The sequence below is a fragment of the Pinus tabuliformis genome, chromosome 6 (assembly GCF_031772625.1).
Source record: "Pinus tabuliformis cultivar Carrire ecotype Pingquan chromosome 6, CPIR1, whole genome shotgun sequence".
Taxonomy (NCBI): Eukaryota; Viridiplantae; Streptophyta; class Pinopsida; order Pinales; family Pinaceae; genus Pinus; species Pinus tabuliformis.
Window position 1 is genome coordinate 420976661 of NC_142292.1, and position 20679 is coordinate 420997339.

General features: G+C 38.9%; 1 protein-coding gene across 1 annotated transcript in view; it reads right to left on the bottom strand.

Moving 5' to 3' along the window:
* Positions 1 to 20679, bottom strand: part of LOC149259101 (tubulin alpha-6 chain) — a 244780-nt gene that overhangs the window by 33658 nt on the left and 190443 nt on the right. The window contains exon 3 of the mRNA XM_089417434.1: positions 18189 to 18296. Coding sequence (XP_089273560.1) covers positions 18189 to 18296 — 108 coding nt within the window. The remainder of the gene's footprint in view (positions 1 to 18188; positions 18297 to 20679) is intronic.

Below are 20679 nucleotides of genomic sequence, written 5' to 3' on the forward strand. Positions count from 1 at the left end.
AAATCTCCCTTGCTCTCTTGCTCTCCTTCTCTCAATCTGCTCATGAAAGAATGAATGACCTTTTCCTCCTTTCTCTCCTTTAATCTAACCCTAAGTGACTTTTGGGGAATCCCTAAATCCAATGGCTGAAATAGATTGAGATCTAGGGCTGAGATTAAATGCTTATTTAAATCTCACTTTCTATTTTTTAATTCACCCCACTTTAATAAAGACCCACTTAGTCATTTATTTCCAATGTCACTTTTCCTTTCTAATTTTACATTGACTTTATTAAAGTCACTTTAAAATTAGACTTTAGTAACTTTATCACTTAAAGTCACTTTTAAATTAGATTTGACTTTATAAAAATTATAAAGTCACTTTAGGAGAAGAATTAAATTCTTTTGGACACTTTTCGCTAGGCCAAAGATCAAAGCCTTAGGGAATCACCTGTCCTCCGATACCAAATTTCAACATTCTCTCTCTCATCTTGGGCTCGATACATCTGAAATTGTAGGAGCTTCTTTTCACATGTGCGAGCAAGAGGAAGGATAAATTGGAGGGAGGTCAAATTCTAATTTTGACCAACACTTTGACTTGGGTTGACTTTTGGAGATTAGGCATGTTTTGACTCATTTTGACTTGGGTTCTTGCATTGTTTTTGAGGGCCGAATTTCTAGGCACACAAATAGAGATTTTTTGGGCATGTTGATTATGGTTGACTTTAAATCTACAATTAGGGTTTCTGTAGCGTTTGACTTTGACTTTGACCAAGATTGAAGGTGAATATTAGCACTATTTTTAGAGAACTTTGACTAGTTGATTAGGCCGCATTTCTTTTTACCGCTGAATGAGTTCATTTGATGGATTGTTGACTGTTGACTAATTGCTACTACTACTGTCGTTGTTGACTTTAACTAGATTTGACTATTGGCTCACATTTTGGATTTTGGTTGGTTATACTCCTGGATAAGTCAAACTTTTACTGGGATTATTATTTGTGGATTTGGGCTCATTGTACTCTCTATTGAACATTTTATGACAATCTAATAGAAGAAGAATTTCAAAGGGTTTTCCCCAATGTCTCTTATTGATGTGTTGATTGTCTCCTATTGTCATTGCATTTATTGTTCTATCTTCAATTACTGTTGATGAGTGGAAGAATTAATTATTTTTGAATAGATTGCTAATTGAAGAATTGAATTGGGCTAAAGTAATTGATATAGCATAGAGAAGTGGAAAAATTAACATGGTTTCAGAGCTAAGGTGAAGGATAAGCCCAAAGGGGACAAGAGTTGAAGCAATCATCTTTGAAAAAGTTGAAAGAGCCTATCTAATCAGGTCAAGATCTTACTTCAAGGAAAATGAGAAGTTGGGTGACTCATCTAATTTTGCTGCTTGGAAGATCAGGTTGGAAATCATAGTTGATGACAATGATGTCTGGGAATACATACAAGGAAAAGTTCCCGAGCCTCTGGAAAATGCTCCTGCTGATGCCAAGAACAAGTACAAAAAAGGTGAGTTAAAAGCAAAGAAAATTATAATTGATGGTTTACAAGATCATTTACTTGCATATGTTGGAAATTTGAAAAAGTCTAAGGACATGTATGATAAGCTAGTTGGAATGTATGAAGTCAACAATTTGAATGAAATCATCTCCTTGAAAGATCAACTTAATGATGTGAAGATGAATAAAGGAGAGTCTATGCAATCCTTCATTATGAGGATATCTCGTCTTCGAGATTAATTACAAAGAGTTGGGGAAACTGTACCTGACAGGGAGTTGGTAGTGGTAACCCTTAGAGGTCTCCCTCCTATTTGGGAAACCTTCATTACCACTATAAGCAATAACAATGTTTTCCCATCATTTGATGAGCTCATTGGAAAACTCACTCAAGAAGAATCAAGGATGATCTTAAGAGGTAGGATACAAAAGCATGAAGAAGGAGAGCTCGTTGTTTTTGTCACTCATAACAAGAAAAAGAAAGGAAAAGGAGGGTCATCGAGTTCAAGGAAGTCGCCTCCTTGAAATTTGAATAGAAGGAATGAAAGAGACAAGGAAAAGTTGCACATTGAATGCTACAATTGTCACAAGAAAGGTCACTATGGTCGAGATTGCCCTGAGAAGAACAATGCTCCACAACACAACACTATAAGCAACAATAACAAGTTCAACAATCGAAGAAGAGGACATGATATCGAAGGAACTATTGTAATGGAAGATATGAAAGAAGAAGGGATTCTCCAAGTGATCATGAAGACCACCGTCCTCAAAAGAAGTCAAGAAATTCTAGGTACGAAAGTAATGTTGCTAATCAATCTGAATATATCCTTATTTCTGCACTTTCTAGTTCCTCTCCTCTAGATACTTGGTATGGTTGGTTGGTTGAAAGTGGGGCCTCTCATCATTTCTCTAGATATAAAGAATTTCTCTCTAATTCAATAGAGAGGGAGTCAAGTTTGAAGATTATTCTTGGAGACAACTCCACTCATCCTGTCAATGGCTTTGGTTCTGTTAAATTTCATTTGGACTTTGGGGAATCTGTTTTTGCTTTAGAATGTGATGTATGTGCTAGGATTGAAGAAGAATTTGGTATCTATATCTGCTTTGGAGGACAAAGGGATGAGGGTTGCCTTCATCAGGGGAAAAGTACTTACTTGGCTAGTAGGATCTCCTATGAGAGATGCCTTCACATTGGGATCTAGATTTGAAGGACTTTATAGAGTCACTAGAAGACCCCTTCTAGCGATGGTCCATGGCAATAATCATCAAAGTGAGTTGTGGCACCGTAGATTGGTTCATATCCACTATGAAGCTCTTTCGAAATTAAAGAAGTTGGTCTCTGGGATCCTTGACGTTCAAGCTCATCATGATGGAGTATGTCCACGATATGCCAGTGGGAAGAAGACAAGGGGACCATTCCCCTCTAGCAAGGATAAGACAAACAACATCCTCCAACTCACTCATTCCGACATATGCTATCTACTACCCATACATTCACTTGGTGGCCATCTCTATTACATAACCTTCATCGATGATTTCTCAAGGAAGACTTGGATATATTACCTGAAGCATAAAGATGGGATCTTCGATTTGTTCAAAGATTTCAAGGCTTTGGTCGAAAATCAAACAAGGAAGAAAATTAAGATTTCTAGGTCTGACAACAGTGGAGAGTACATTTCAAATGAATTCATAGATTTTTGCAAGAAGGAAGGCATCAAGAAGGAAACGATTATGCCCTATAATCCCGAACAAAATGGAGTGGCTGAGAGAAAGAACAGGTCTATTATAGAAGTTGCCCGAGCCATGCTCCATGATCAAAAGTTGTCAAAGTTACTTTGGGGAGAAGCAACAAATACAACGTTATACGTTCAAAATAAGTTGCCTCATCAAGCATTGGACATCAAGACTCCCGAAGAAGTATTCATAGGTGCCAAGCCCGACATTGATCACCTCTATATATTTGGTTGGCCCGTATATTTCCATGTGCCAAAAGACAAAAAAACAAGCTGGAAGCGACTGGAAGAAAAGGTATGTTTGTTGGGTATTGTGAAGATTCCAAAGTATTTAAAATATATATACATGGTCAAAGGAAGGTTGAAATTAGCAGGGATATAACATTCGATGAAGATGTTGCCCTTGGGAAAGAAAGGGACCTTCCTCCACCTCCTCCTCCTAAAAATAAGAGTGATGATATGGATATTACAGAAGGTCCTTTCATGCCTGAATTCGAGAGAGACATTGTTGATGATCCCATGGATCCCATGGACCCCTTGGACCCCTTGGATCCTCCTCCATGTGATCCCCCTGCAAGGGAGAGGCCACTTTGGCTTCGTGACACATTACAAGATGTCGAGAGACACATTTCCGCCAGAGGGACTTTTAGAGAAAGTAAGAAGTCGTGGAGGTACCAGGGATATGTTGTAACTATGAGCAATATGATTCAAGTTGAGCCTCCCACCTTTGGAGAAGTCGTGAAAGGACCAGTGTGGAAAGATGCTATGGCTGAAGAATACGAATCAATTATGAAGAAGGACGTATGGGATGTTGTGCCAAGACCAAAGGGGAAATCTGTTGTGACTTCAAAATGGCTATTCAAGATCAAACATGGAGTCGATGGAAGCATTGAAAAATATAAGGCAAGGTCTGTAGCAAGAGGATTCTCCCAAAAAATGCTTGTGGTCCAATATACCACCATTCATTTGATAGTTGCCCTTGTCGCAAGTCAAGGATGGACCCTTCATTAGATGGACGTGAAGATGGCATTCCTCCATGGCATGTTACAGGAAGAAGTTTAGGTTGAGCAGTTGTAGGGATTTGAAGTAGAGGACCGAAAGACACATGTTTGCAGGTTGAAGAAGGCATTGTACAACTTGAAGCAAGCCCCCAGAGCATGCTATGCCTGCATAGATAGCTACCCGGTGAACCTTGGATTCACAAGAAGCAATGTCGATCCCAACCTCTACTTCAAGGTGATCCAAGGTATGCCATTGATTTTAGTTTTATATGTTGACAGTCTATTGTTGACAGGTAGTGAGCCCCTGATGATCGAGTGTAAAAGGGAGCTAGCCTCTGAATTCGAGATGAAGGACCTTGGACTCATGCACTACTTCCTAGGCCTTGAGGTATGGCAAAGGCCCGGTGAGATATTCCTTTCATAGGGAAAATATGTCGTGAATTTGTTGGAAATATTTGGAATGGCAGAATGCAAGTCCCTGCCCACACCGATGGAAATGAATTTCAAGAAGCTATCTGGAGAAGTTGCAGGATCCAATTTGGGGAATCCATCCAAGTCGACAATTGATTGGGGCTTTGATGTTTTTAGTGAACACCTATTCAGACATATGTTATGCAGTGAACACATTGAGTCAGTTCATGACCATGCCCCTCCATGCACATTGCATTGCTACCAAACACATTTTGAGATACTTGCATGGAACGATCACCCTTGGTTTGAGATATTCTGTCGGAGACGTGAGACTTCATGGATATACCGATGTTGATTGGGCAAGAAATGTTGTTGACAGGAAGAGCACTTCTGGATGTTGTTTTAGCCTTGGATCTGCCATGATATCTTAGATGAGTAGGAAACAAAAGTTCGTAGCTTTGAGTACTATCAAGGCAGAGTATATTGCTGCTAGCATGGCTAGCTGCGAAGTAGTTTGGTTGAGAAAGCTCTTTGGAGAGTTGTTTGAGCAGGTCTTGGACATTACAGTGATATATTGTGACAACAAGAGTGGGATTCGATTGGCAAAGAATCTCATGTTTCATGATAAGTCCAAGCACATAGAGATCTAATATCATTACATTCGAGACATGGTGCAAAGAAGAGCCATTAGACACCATCACATATCGACAGATAAGCAGATAGTAAATATTCTTACCAAGGCTTTGTCGAAAGGGAAGTTCTTGGTCTTTAGAGAGTAGCTTGGACTGGTGGATGTGACCCCTCCTGATAAGAGGCTTCGCTGATTAAGAACATTGACCATAGCTCTTCCCCCTTGGTTGAGATCCCAAGGCGGGAATTGTTAAAATTGGCAACTAGGGCCAAACTTCATGTGGGTCACCTTATTCATGGCTGATTATATTTTTCTTGGATTCCTCTTGTCGAGAGGTGTAGGATTGATCTAAAGATCATCCGATTCCGATAAGTATTTATGGAGATATGAATTTATTTAGATTATGGACTAATTGTCAAAGTCGGCTAGCAACTTATGTAGACTCAGAAGCCCAACAGACACATCTCTTCAATCATCAACGTCTGCATATAAATACAGGATGTTTCCTCCTCATTTGGACACACACTTCTCATCCATCTTTCTCTCTCTTCTGCGCAGAAAAGAGTCTCTCTCTCTCCTGCGTAGATAGGTTTCTCTCTCACACGTGGGAAGGAAGGACACAACTTTTCCAGGGTTTACAAGCTACAGATTGAAACTTTGACCAACGTTGACCAGCATTCTCTCTCTCTTGACTGCGTAGTAGGTGAAGCTGACTCTCCTTGGAAATCCGCATTTTTTGGCATAGGAATCGAGGTGATCTAATAGATATTGACTGATGCTACTGATGTCGTTGATGCTGTTGATCTAGGGTTTGCTGCTGCTGATATAAATAAGATTTTTGTACTATTTCTCTCTGCTGAATTATTGAAGATAAAAGAAGATTTGATCAAAGGGTTTCTCCATATTGGGTTTGTCCCTAGCTAGCTGCCACATCTTGTGTCTCTTGTCTTGGCTTGTTTTTTGTTGATCGTTTAATGTTCTATCTGCACTTTACTTATGTACATGTGATTGCTAATCTGTGGATAATAATAAGAAAGATAAGTAAACTGCTCTAAGCATAGAACATACCATAATTTAACAGGAATGGAGCGTTGAAGGCTCCTGGGGTTGAGGGATCTCTGGACAATAGGGTATCTCCCCTATTTGTCACCCATAGGGTGTGCGTGATCCTTGTCTGTTTTGACAAGTTGGTTATCTTCCCCTATCTTGGTCTAGTAGAGTATACCCTAGTTGGCATCATACCCACAAGTCAGGCTTGTAGGGATTGTCCCTCCCCATCTGACCAATGGGTTGAAGAGGTGTAAAAATTAGTGCTAACAAGAAGATAGGTCAGATTTACTGTTGTAATTACAACAGTCATAAAGTGAATTCCAAATATTGTTTTATGCATAATAGGATTTCCCTCAAGAGTTAAAACTTGTTGGCATACTTTGGTATATTTTTTTCCAGTATTGCCTTCTTGATTGGGGTTGTTAAAAGGTAAAACATTTTTTGTTGTCGTTGTTTTATTTAATTTCATAATAGCCCTAAGGCTGGAAATTCACAAGGCAAAGATATATGAAATCTCTAGGAAAGAAATGAAATTTCAGAAGTTGTATTAATGGCCCTAGAATCAGTAACAATTAACATGTGAGATGAAGTACAAGTACATACTGCAACCTTATCACAAAGTAAATATAAGTTAAACTCCCCTGATCCTAGAGAGGGAAACTCTAAGAAAACCCTAGCGACCAACTCCTCCTAGTGAGGAATTACTCAAAACCAAATCCTCTTTGGCACCTATACTTGTATACCACAAGTGTACAAGATGTCTCCTTTTCTCCTCCACAACAAGCATAACAAGTAGCAATAGGGTTTCCAAATGCCACGAAACCCAAGTCTTCTTCTCTCACATGAGTTATAAGATAAAATGTTTCCTTTGCTCCTCTAGGGTTTATCCCAAACCTTAGTCTTATTTTCCTTCATAGAGTGAAACCCTCACCCTAGGCTTTTCAAAAGCCTATATCCAAGAGGATAGCTGATATACATGAATAATATTACAAGAACAAGAACTCACCCTTGTATCACATCTCTAACTCAAGCCTGTGACCTACAAGAGTGAACAAGTACAAATATGAACAAATGACTCTCTCCTCCCTCTGTTTATGAGCGTACACGTAGACCTAATCCACTACAAGCAACTAATTCTACACAAGATAGGCCCACATGTGGAGGGCTCCAACTTTAGGTGACACATGTCAAGCTCCAAGGCATGTGCATCCAAAAAGCAAGGCTCCAAGGTTGATTGCTCCTTCTCCAAAGGCCTTCAACCCCTCCTAACCTATGTGCCCCTTTGGGTCCACAACACCTACATAGTCACTCCTCAACCTAAGTGTCCTCAAGTCAAGTACAAGTCTCTATGCAAGTAACCAAGTACATGTTGTCTAGGGCTCAACACTCTTATCCAAGGCAAGTCCCTCCTAAGCAAGCAACCACCCTCCAGTGTGTCAGCTACATGAATAAGTCACCAATTTCCATAGGCCGACAATGCTCCAAGGAAGCATGCCACATAAGCATCAATACTGTGCATAAAAATCAATAAGAAAGCTAATTTCAATGTCTATGCCCATCATAGAACATCCAAGAGTCATTCTTACATCATGCACCTCACATGACATGAAGCACCCCCAAGCATGGTGTAAACACTTTAAAAACAAACTTGAAAGCTAACAAGGAATGCAAGGGTAGTATGTTGAACAATGTAAACCATTGATCTGTATCAGATCAAGAAATTCGATGCATGCCTTCCCATATCAATATAGCAACAACAAGATGTCATAATACAACAATAAGATGTTGGCCACTGCAAAACAAAATAAACATATCAAAGTTGTCAATTGGTACCACCTTCAACTTCATGGTGCCACAGAGAGGGATTGTCTTATTTACCAAAGAATTGTAGAGGTTGGAATTATTATTGATGAATTTGATAAGCTTTGAGATGTGTTCCTACATGGTGCCCTTGATGTTTTTAATCTTGTCAATGGCATCCAATGTCCTCAAACTTTGAGATGCATTCCTACATGGTCTCCTTGATGTTTTCAGCAATCTTGTCATTGGCATCCAACCTCTTCTTCATGATGTTGGTGATGGACAAGGATCAGAAATATGCTCACATGTGCAACCAGGGACTTCTGATAAAGCGAAACCCATGCCTGGAAAGGTGCTTCAGTACCATTAAGAACACCAGATCCCTGACAAGTTTCTAATATTGCTGCTACTGTAATTATGTCTACTAGCATCATTCCAATCAAGGGAGTTTACTTGCTGGACTATAACACCTAACAAATATAAATCTAGCATAGAATGTCTCAATATTTCTAAAAATGTAGCAAGCTAGTTCCCACAGAGGCAAATGGAGGTCTGAGGGTTGAGGAACCCTGGGGCCTATACTGCTCGCAATCCATCTATGATGTTTGTAGCACATAGCCTAGCAAATGGACTTCAAGAAATGCTAGAGGATGTGAATCCACGTTGGCACTAATTAACTGAATTTGAGGCACTGAGATCTAGGGATGCTTCAATGCTGAAAAGAGGAGAATAGATCTGCAAATCTGCCATGGAAGCCTCACAAAAACCCTAGATTTGAAAGAGTACCAATTAGTAATGAAAACCATCAAAGATAATGCACAATATTGTCTAAATAAAATACACTACAAATATATGATGAGAGAGTTGGGGAAGGATTTCATTATGATGAAAAACTTACATGCAAGAGACCATTTGTCAGACCTCTCCTTACAAGTATTAACTCTCTCCCTATTGCTATTTATATCGATGACTTGTTGATGAAGTCAACTTTGATTAACATTCACTTCATCAACTAATTACACATTTTACTCTCCACTATGTTCCACTTTATGCATTTTTTATTAACTTGTCTAGTGTTGCAAGTAAAATGGTTAGGAGCATGTGTTTCCTCCTTAGAGGTAACAGGATCAAATCCAGAGGAGGGTAGAGTATATATACCTTCATAGAGTTTAGCAGTCACATCACTGCATGGAGGTGGGTCATTTGTACCACAAATAAAGGGATTTCATACACCAATTTGGTGTCTAGCTTGGCCATGACCTTAAAATTGGATTATTATTATTATTATTATAATTATTATTATTAATTTCAAGGATCCTCCTATTTTCCTATAACAGTCCTCTTAAATGGGGCCCAGTGGAAGGGTCAGATGAATATCTTCTCCCTTCTCAAACTTCATTGGCTAGAGTTTTTTGGCATTCTCCCTGCCAATTGCTTTAGAGCATCCTCCCAATCAAAGTAACTTCAGCTTAATCATAATTTTTGAGGATCATAAATTGTTAGGAACAGGAATAACCTTACAATTATATTTACAAGTATGGTGCACAACGATCTGCCTTTGGTTGCACATGACAGTTATGTAACTAGGTCGCATAGCTAGCATTCCTTGCCACTTGCTTTGATTATTGAATTCTAAAGTTAGCAAATTAGATGTGTTTTAATGTATAGAATAAATAAAACATATTTTATTAATCAATAGCAAATTTACAACACAAAATCCTTGCAAACAAAATCTTTCCAAAGGTTTACAACTTTATAAGCCAAAGTGCAAAGGATAACAAAAAGCCATTTTATGGTTTGATTGGAATTGTTGTAATGAACCTTGGCTAAGAGCAGGAAGGAAATTGAAGCTATCATATATAGTCTAGTTCATGGAGCCTAAGGCTGCAACATTATTAGCATGTTTGAGGCACTATCATTGAAATCCTTTTGTGAAAATTTTATCACTGCAGCAAGTGATTTATTTTTCCTACTTATTCCACAATAAGTTATTTATGAAATTACTTCAATAAACATTAAAATAAATATTGTTGTAAATATCACACCGTAATACAGGAACAAACATATGCACAAGCATTAACACATTGACACGGATATTTTGGACAACAGTCCCCGGAAAAACCCGATGTGGGAAAACCGGTGCAGCAAAGGAGGATTTTATTATTCAGCAATTCTTCAGTACAACAGGGTGCCAAACTAGCTTACCCACAGAGAGAAATAATTCTCCAGCACTTCTCCCAATCCCAGCGTCAGCCCTGGGCCTCTTTGCGTCACCCACGCAGGCCCAGCTAGTGACTGCGCAGTCTTCTGTTCCCTCTGCGTCTACCTGAAGAGTCTTGTGTCTACCTCTCCTGCCTCAACGCTGATCTCCAGTGGCTGATCCCGCCTCTCTGCTCCGTACTTGCTGCCTCTTGACTGCTCACCAGACCACTGGTTCAATTTCTCAGCTAACCCTGCTCCAGAAATTGAACTGATTGGTCTCCCTCAGTGTGTTCTCCAAGTGACCCTCAAGCCTCCTCTTATACTTTTCTTGTTGACAAATCAACGACTGAGAGTAAGTCCTTAATCAATGACTAAGATAAGATCTAGCTTGATCCATGACTTTTGGACCATTCTAACACAATTTTATACTAATTTACATTAATATTTTATTTTCCCTAAGTTTAGACTTAGGGACTTTATTAAAAATATTAATTATTTTAATATCTCCCAGGCTGTTTAGAATCTGCCCAATCCCTTTCTAAGTATTGGAGATCTCATGTGCCTTAGCCTCTCCAATTTTCGTGGCTAGAGCACATCTGATGCTACCCCAAATCAACACTCCCTCTTAGCGAGGACTGTGCTCTAGTAATAATCCTCACTGAGTATCACCCTGATCATCCGACATCGGTCCCTGTGCTGATGCTAAGCCTCCCTGCCCAACATCCTCTGCACTACTACATCCTGTACTATTGCCCATGGCTCTGCTACTGCCACTGCTACATTTGTACGACAACTCCCTCTCCATCCGTGCTGTTGTTGGTCCTTTCTCCCAACACTACATCCATACTGCAACTCCCTCTGCATCCTTGCTATTATCACTCCCATTTCTGCTACTGAAACGGGTTCTTTACCATCCCCATCTTTTCCTTGAAGTAATCAAACTTTGTCTTTCCAAGGGCCTTGGTGACGATGTCCGCCACCTGTTCTCCTGTAGAAGTGTAGCTCAACTATAAAGCTCCTCGTTGGACACAATCCCTGACAAAGTGACATCGAATATCAATATGCTTCGACCTATCATGAAACACTGGATTCTCAGAGAGCTTGATGAAACTCTGAATATCGCACATGATTCTGGTCGCCTCCATATTCCTTCTGAATAGGTTCACAAACAGTTTTCTAAGCCATATGGCCTCATACGAAGCTATGCTTGTCGCCATATATTCTGCCTTAGATGAGCTCAGAGCCACAGACTTCTGTTTCCTACTGCACCAAGAGGTCATTTCTTATCCAATGTTCAAACAATACCCAGAGGTACTTTTCCGATCCACTGAACTTCTTGCCCAATCTGCATCAGTAAATCCACTCAATCTGATATCTTTACTCCTGGTGTACAAGAGTCCATAATCGAATGTTCCCTGTAAATACCTGAGAACATGTTTGGCTGCTTGCCAGTGCGCCCTCTTCAGTTCCACCATGAAATGACTGAGGGTGTTGACAGCGTAGCAAATGTATGGACTCGTATTGACCAAATACATCAGGGACCCTATGAGCTGCCTATATAGGGTGGGATCGACATCCTCGTCTTCTGATGCATCAATCTTCTTCCAGTTGGTGATCATTGGCGTAGCCATAGGTCTATATTCCTCCATCCTGAATCTTTTCAAGATTTCTGTAGCATACCTCCCTTGCCCAAGGAAGATTTCTCCCTTTTGCTGCCAAACTTCCAACCCTAGGAAGTAGTGCATTCGTCCCAAATCCTTCATATCGAATTATGTGGCTAGATTCTTCTTGCAGTCCCCAATGAGTCTGGATGATCCTGTCAAAAAGAGATCATCCACATACAATACTAAGATTAGTGGCTCGTTCTCTACAACCAGATAGTAGAGATTTGGATCTGTGTCACTCTTGACAAACCCCATCTTCTGCAAGTAGCCATCTATTCAACCATACCATGCTCTCGGTGCCTGTTTCAGCCCATACAAGGCTTTCTTCAATCTGCATACATGAGACTTCTTCTCATGAGTTTCAAAGCCCTCTGGTTGTTCAATGTATACCTCCTCTTCTATTACCCCATTCAGAAATGTCATTTTGACATCCATCTGATGGATCTCCCATCCCATCTGGGCTGCAAGAGATATCACGGTCCTAATAGATGTATACCTGGCTACTGGGGCGAAGGTCTCCTCATAGTCAATCCCTTCTTTTTTAGCATACCCCTTAGCCACAAACCTGGCCTTGTATTTCTCAACACTGTTGTCTGCAGCATATTTGATCTTGTAGATCCATCTTGAACCTACCACTGATCTGTCTTGAGGTCTTGGCACCACCTCCCAGACATCATTTACCATTATGGAGTTGTATTCCTCTACCATCGCATCTAGCCAAACCTGATGTTGAGTTGCCTCCTTGAAATTGGCAAGCTCTCCATCCTAAGCTACTAATGCCTGATATCTATCTGTTTGTTTTCGCTCCCTCTTATTGTTTCTTGGCACACCGATGAAGTCCTCTACATCTCGCAGAATTCGACGAAGTTCCCTGCTAATTCTTCCTCTGCCAGTAAGTGCTTTTGTTCGCTCCTCCTTATCCTGAGAAACTTCCTGTCCTAAGGAAGAATTCTTTACTTTTGTTGGTTGAAGAGGCTTAACCAACGGCTCCTCTTTCGACTGCTCCTCAGAAGGCATCTCGCGAGATCTTCTGAAAGCCCTGTCCTCCATGAACTTTACATCTCGTTGTACTACTACCTTCCTGCTCCCTAGAAGATAGATTCTGTATGCCTTAGCGTTCTCGCTATATCCTACCAGATATCCCTTTTCCGTAGTCTGATCCAGCTTCTTCCTCTTTTCTTCGGGTATGCGGCAATATGCTAAACTCCCAAATATCCTGAAATGACTAACTTCAGGTGTCTTCCCTGTGAAGACTTTCTCTGGAGTAATCTTGCCCACTGCCTGATGAGGAGTCCTGTTCTGAACATAGACTGTTGTGTTGCATGCTTTTGCCCACAGGAATTTTGGCATATCCTGATCATACATCATGGCCCTATCTGCTTCTACAATAGTCCTGTTCTTTCTTTCTACTACCCCATTCTACTCCGGATTATATGGAGTTGTCCACTCTCTTCTGATGCCCTCCTTAGCAAAAAAATCAGGGAAGTCCTTATCGACATATTCTCCACCATTATCTGAGTGTAAAACTTTTATTTTCTTCCTAGTCAGATTCTCCAACAAAGCCTTGAACTCCTTGAATCGATAGAAAACATCATCCTTGGTTTTTAGAAAATAAATCCAAGTTTTCCTTGAGTGGTCATCAATGAAGGTAAGGATATACTCGACACCACTGAGAGCTTTGACGGACATAGGTCTGCAGATATCAGAGTGTATCAATCTTAGTCCACTCTTGGCCTTGTGTTTGCTCCTAAGAAATGCTGCCTTGGCATACTTTCCTAGAGCACATCCCCTGCATACATCATCTCGTTTCGTACTCAAATCCGAAACTCTTGTTATAGTGCTCCTGAGAATTCTCAGAGCTCCATGGTGCAAGTGACCCATTCTTTTGTGCCATAGTTCATTCAAGTCCTTGTCTTCATGACTGCCTATTGGTGCCATTGGTGATTCTAGTTGCAATCTATACAACTGATTACTTTTGATCCCGATCTGCACTTTCTTTTTCCAGTTCAGGTGTTTGACGTATACGTTCTCCTTGATGAAATAGACGTCGTAGCCCTTGCCTTGTAGTTGCGACACAGAAAGTAAGTTCATCCCCAATCTTGGTACATGCAACACATTTGTAGCACATAACCGTTCTCTCGATTCTGTTTGAAAAACTATGGTACCCTTCCCTACTAGAGTACACTTTGCCTTGTTCCCCATGGTGATCTGAAAGTTCATCTTCTCTTCTCGATATTCTGAGAAACACTCCCTGATTCCCGTCATATGCCACGAAGCTCCACTGTCTATATACCATACTTATGATGATGCAACACTAGTCATACACGCCACTTCTTCTTCCAGCCTGGAAGCCAACATAGAGAAATCGAAATCTCTTTCCCTTGTGCGATCTTCTGAAAATATGTGTGAGTCCCCTGACGTGGATACCTCTGCATCGTGGTCTCGACCCATAACTGATTTTCCCTTTCTGTCTTTGATTACTCGCTCTAATACCATGTGAAAATTTTATCACCGCAACCACTGATTTATTTTTCCTACTTATTCCACAATAAGTTATTTATGAAATTACTTCAATAAACATTAAAATAAATACTGCTGCAAATATCACACCGTAATATAGAAACAAACATATGCACAGGCATTAACACATTGACACAGATATTTTGGACAACAGTCCCCGGAAAGACCCAATGTGGGAAAACCAGTATAGCAAAGGAGGATTTTATTATTCAGCAATTCTTTAGTACAACAGTGTGCCAAACAGGCTTACCCACAGAGAGAAATAATTCTCCAGCACTTCTCCCAATCCCAGCGTCAGCCCAGCTAACCTTTGCGTGGCTCTCAAACACTTTGCGTCAGCCCCTGCTTGACTGCGTCAACCCTGGGCCTCTCTGCGTCACCCACGTAGGCCCAGCTAGTGACTACACAGTCTTCTGCTACCTCTACGTCTGCCTGAAGAGTCCTGCGTTTGCCTCTCCTACCTCAGCGCTGATCTCCAGTGGCTGATCCCCCCTCTCTGCTCCGTACTTGCTGCCTCCTGATTGCTCACCAAACCACTGGTTCAATTTCTTAGCTAACCCTACTCCAGAAATTGAACTGACTGGTCTCCCTCAGTGTGTCCTCCAAGTGACCCTCAAGCCTCCTCTTATACTTTAACGACCGAGATTAAGTTCCTAATCAACGGCTAAGATAAGATCTGGCTTGATCCATGACTTTTGGACCATTCTAACACAGTGTTATATTAATTCACATTAATATTTTTTAAAAATATTAATTATTTTAATATCTTCCAAACTATTTAGAATCTGCCCAAACCCTTTCTAGGTATTGGAGATCTCATGTGCCTTAGCCTCTCCACCAATTTCGTGGCTAGAGCACATATGATGCTACCCCAAATCAACACCTTTCAAACTGTGGTATGTTATTTCTAATATCAGTTTTCTAGTTTCTACTTCATTTGTAAAAGAAGGTACCTGAAGTTCTCTTTGTAATGTGCATAAGTTTTCTGTATGCACACAAAATTTACCAACGATGTCAGGCATAAAGCACCTTGATCTCCTATCACCCAACACACATGACATAAAGCAAATTGCTTCATAGTACTGAAATTGCAACCCAACAAGTGGCATAAAATAAATTGTTTCATAGTACTGAAATTGCAACCCAGCGTGCTGCATAAAGCAAATTGCTGCAGTATAGTATTGAAATTGCATGTGGGCAAGGATTACCGCTATGCTAGTTGCCCTTGTTGTTACCTTGTTGTCAGAAGGACTACCACTAAACCACTTATCCTTGTTTTATGTGAAAATGCTAGTAATATTAATTTTACTTTCTTCAAAGCAAGGATAAAAGCTAAAAGGGATATACCATTGTCAACATTCCTCCATATAGAGTATAATTATTAATAATATCAAAAGAATATTTATTAAATAATTACAACTTAATAAAATATTTTAATAATGTATTAGATGTATAATTTTATTTTATATTTAAAATGTAGTTGATAGGTTTACACATCTCCTTGATATTGATATTTGTCCCCTCAGCCATCATTAATATTTTCCAACACAAGCTCAGTGTAAGGATTTCACCAACCCATCCTCAAGGAATAATCATGTTCTACTTGTGCGTTGCCTAAACAGAATATTAAAAAATGGGCAATCAGAGGATTATCTTTAAAATCTAGTTTATTACAATTACTTATGGATGCGTAACTGTCCAAGATTGGTAAGCCTTGCCACATGTGAATAGGACATTATTTATATGAGGATGTGAAAAGTTTGGTTAATGCCAAGTCAATCAAAATTTAATTTGCATGACAGGGTGCAGATTTCAAAACAAATAATTTTGCGATGACATATAAATCAGAAATCAAGCACTGATATAAAAGATAAAAGATGATCTTGAGAAAGTATTTGGTAAAACAAACAAACAAAAAAAGAAAAATGTAAAATGTAAAAAGAAAAAGAGCAAAGAAAAAAATGAAGATCTATAAATGTGAATTTCTTTAAAATAAAATAAGCAAGAATCCTAAACCAAGCAATTGCAGCTTTTCTACCACATAGATTTTCTCTAATTAATTATTAGTCTTTAAGCCAGCATAGAACTCGACGTGTTGTTTTAACAATAGAGCCATTTTTCGTTAATTAAATTGTAGTACATTCAGAGAAATGGAAAGAGCTGGTGAAATTTCTGAGCCTAATAATTTGTGGCTTCAAATTCAATTTTCAGTAGGGAAAAGCAATCATAGTCTCTAGCGACAATTTAGTGCTATTTAATATTTTGCATTAAAATCTACTGACATTTTTATTGGTAAAGACAAGTATACTATCAAATCATTCAATAGGAAAAAAAAAATATTACTTAACTTACAGGCTCAACCATCAACCACCATTACCAAGAGCTTCTCAAAGTGAAAAGTACAAGGTAATTGAGTCACATTGTCAACACCCTTATCGAGGCGAATAATGGTTTCCCTCTATATAATTTATTTTAGTCGTTGGATGATGGGATAACGCGCTACTGATTGTGTCAGCTAGAGTCAGCAGAGGAGCTTCTTTGTACAAGCTAAGAATTATTAAAGAGCGGAGGAGCCAATTAAATTCATGAAACTTAAAATAAATAAATGTAAATGTTTAATAGTTTCGTTCATGTCTTTTTATTTCATTTGAGACCTTGCCATACTGTCTGTGCTATGGACTGTGAGCTGGAGTGAGCAGGACAACCTCTTGCCAGCCGAGAAGCTTGTTAGTACAAACTTATCATCATTACTCAATAAGACGGAGAGTGGAACAACCAATTAGATTCAAGAAAATTAAAATAATTTATTTAAAAAAGATAAATTAAATTAGTTTCCTAATGTTAACTTTAGCAAATATGATTTAATTTTGAGTAGAAGGTGAAACTAATTGGCAGTCAAAGAGATATCGAATGCGTAATACCTGCCCTGCGGCAGGGATAATAAGTTGTTGTGATGGTCACATACGTAGTAGTTATGGTTTTGCTCATTAAATGGTTAAGAACGATAACCTAGATGGTGGGAAATGACCATCTATAGTGATTTTATAATCTGTGATCAAAGAAGATGATCAATGTGAATGGTTGTTTAGTTGTTCTATATGGATACTGTGCACCTCCCAGGATCTCCCAGCCAGGAAATCTTGGTCCTAGGCACTCTCAAGATGACATGATCAGACAGTGAATTGGACCTTCTCATTAATTGATGACGTGGCAGATACTTCTTGCTCTTCACTCTCTACCTCCTCATCTTGTCTTCCAGACATCTAGCAGATCCCCTGCACTCTTTCTTCCCTTTCATTCTTTGATGTATTATGTATTTCAGGTATTTCTGTATCGTTTGGTTTTATGCTTCAGAGTAGACTAGGGCAATCCTACAGCTTTGTATCACAAATTGTACTTCCGAGTCTCATTGAGCTATCTTTTGGTTATTTATTGAACCTTAATAAAATTACCTCGGATTATGAGATTGTATTATATCCAAAATTTCTGTTATGATTCCTTACTGTTGCAAGGTGCAGGGTAAATAGCACTAACTTTTAATAGCATATTCAAGGAATTAATTAGTAAGCTCTCATTACAAAAATAATATAGTAGGAAAACAAACTAAGTTCCAATTTATTCAATGTGGATCACATGAATGAAAAGACATCTATTTTGTAATCTCTTAAAATTACTTGAAGATAGAAAACATACTATGTATACTGCCGAAAAAAATGCCACTGTTGCAAGGATGAGAGGCCAGAATACAAAGAAGAATGTCCCACCAAGCGTCAAGAGTACCCTAGCTCTGGGAATCAAGCCCTGTGACAGTACCATATGAGCTATATGTGAGTCTTTGGTGAACATGTTTAACTTTATATAACTATACTGATCCTCGCACAAACCAAGTAGTCTGTATTTTAATCTATAAAGGTTAAATTCCTATTGAAACAAAAATGTCTTTACAACATCAAAGACTTATGCTAACATAATGTTAGTTTGGGATGCCATAAACATAACAGGTCATTTTATGGAACTTTCAAATTTTGTTAGGATGGAATTCATGAGAATCTGTTGTGTCCATTCCATGTTAAAGAAACACAAGCCTGATTTCAATTGCACCTGAAACTATTTGCCTCCTACGGAATAAGTGTTTCCTAGATTGGTACATTGGAAACTACCAAAGTAACTTAAGCCCACTTAGTTCTACTTTTCCTCGCAACAGCTTTATTCTCAACTTCTACTTGAAAGCTTATGTGTCAAAAAATTTACAGATATGTATTCTGTGTAAAACACATTTGGCATGGGATTAGTTTGCAGATGTACGGAATTTGGATATAATATTGCATCAACACAGATATATTAAAAACATAGATGTTCCATTCCAGCAGGTGCTTGGTTTGATCATATGGTATGCCAACAGGTTTACTAGGAATGCCATCATGAATATTACGAAGCATCCCTTGGGTTTCTCTGCAAGGTTTTCTTTGGAGAAAAAATATAACAAAAACATAGAGATGAGACTTAAGCTAAAACAGTTTTAAAATGTATTGGCTAGCCCATATAGTATCTGTTAATTAAGTCTTTCAACTATAGTTCAAGGAACAGAATCTTCAGATTTCCTGGTTTGTTACATTGGGACACTACCAAAGTAGCATAAACCCATTCGGTTCCACTTTTCCTTCTAACAGCTTTACTATCAACATGCCTTTGAAGGTTTACTCTATGAAAAAGTATAGATATTCATTCAGTCTAAAACATGTTTGACATGGAATCAGTATGAAGACTGACAGAACTTGGATATAATATCACATGACAGCAGATATATTAAAAACACAGAGATGAGACAGCTAAACCAATTATGAAAGTATTGGTGAGTCCACATAGAACCTGTTAATTGATATCTTTCAATTATGGTTCAAGGAACAGAATCTTCATATTAATGACAGCTTAATAGTTGAAATTTCTTCCATAAAACCGGCAAAATTGCAAGAGAACTTGGAACCTGCTCCATTTCATGCTTAAAATAGAAAAAGCTTGATTTCTATTCCAACCCAAAATCAGATGCCAAGTTGAAGGAAGTGCTTCACTCTTTGTTGGGTTCAGAACTACGGAAGTACCTTTAAGCCAATCCATTCTACTTTCCCCTGCAACAGCTTTATCTTCAAGTTTCCTGGAATGGTTGGCCTTTCAGTTATCAAGGCGATATATTTGTGCCCAGACGAAGATGTTGATGATATGTTGACTGATAAACACTATCTAAAATATACAATATACATGCTTAACTCGCTCCTACAATGGGAATTAAATTACATATCTGATTCTTCTGCTCATTGACATTTAGATTATTTGACTGATTTCTTGCAAGAGGACCATTTCACAAATATTCTAAAAAATGATAGGGCTAATCAGATTTATTACACCTTGCATAATTATGTTGGCAGGAACGATATATTGATTTCAGAACTCTCAATAAATGTAAACAGATGTGAGACAATATTCTTTAGCATATGTTTTCTTGTAAGCATTTGGGCAGAAAAAATTGTATGGAAGGAAAAGGAACAGTCATATGGGTATCACTCTAGAAAATTCAGAAAAAACAATAAAAAGATTGAATTTATGATTTTGAGGAAGATACTCACAAGCAACAGAGCATATAGCAGATGTAATGTTCCCAAAAGGAAATAACAGTGATAAACAAAGCAAAATACCATACAACACCGAAATATTTAAACAACAATCAAACAACCATAATTTACGCTGGAACTGCATCAAAATTCAGCTACTTTATTTTATATGGAGAAGAGTACAATGCATGAAATGAGTGCACCTGGGCTTGCCAAAGCAAGCTAAACAATCCTAGGTGAGAAAGATGCTACCTGGATGCAGAGGGAAGGCTTCTCCTCAATGTTCTGCGCTGGCCCGAGGAATTCCGCAACTACTGGCGGGAAGAAACCCCTATTTGAGCCTCCAAAAGTGCTCAGAAAATTCCATAAAATTAATCTTGAGCTCTCCACCAAAAACCCAAAAAGGGTTTGGGCAAATTTTACTGACCACCCAGGACCCAAAATTTAAGCTCACTTCTCCTAACTAGCTGCCAAATATTTATGTTGTTCTGGGGCACCAAAAATCCTCCAAAAATTCTGCAAAATTAGAGGCAAACTCCCTGACCCCTGACCGACAAAACCCAAAAAGGAATTGGGCT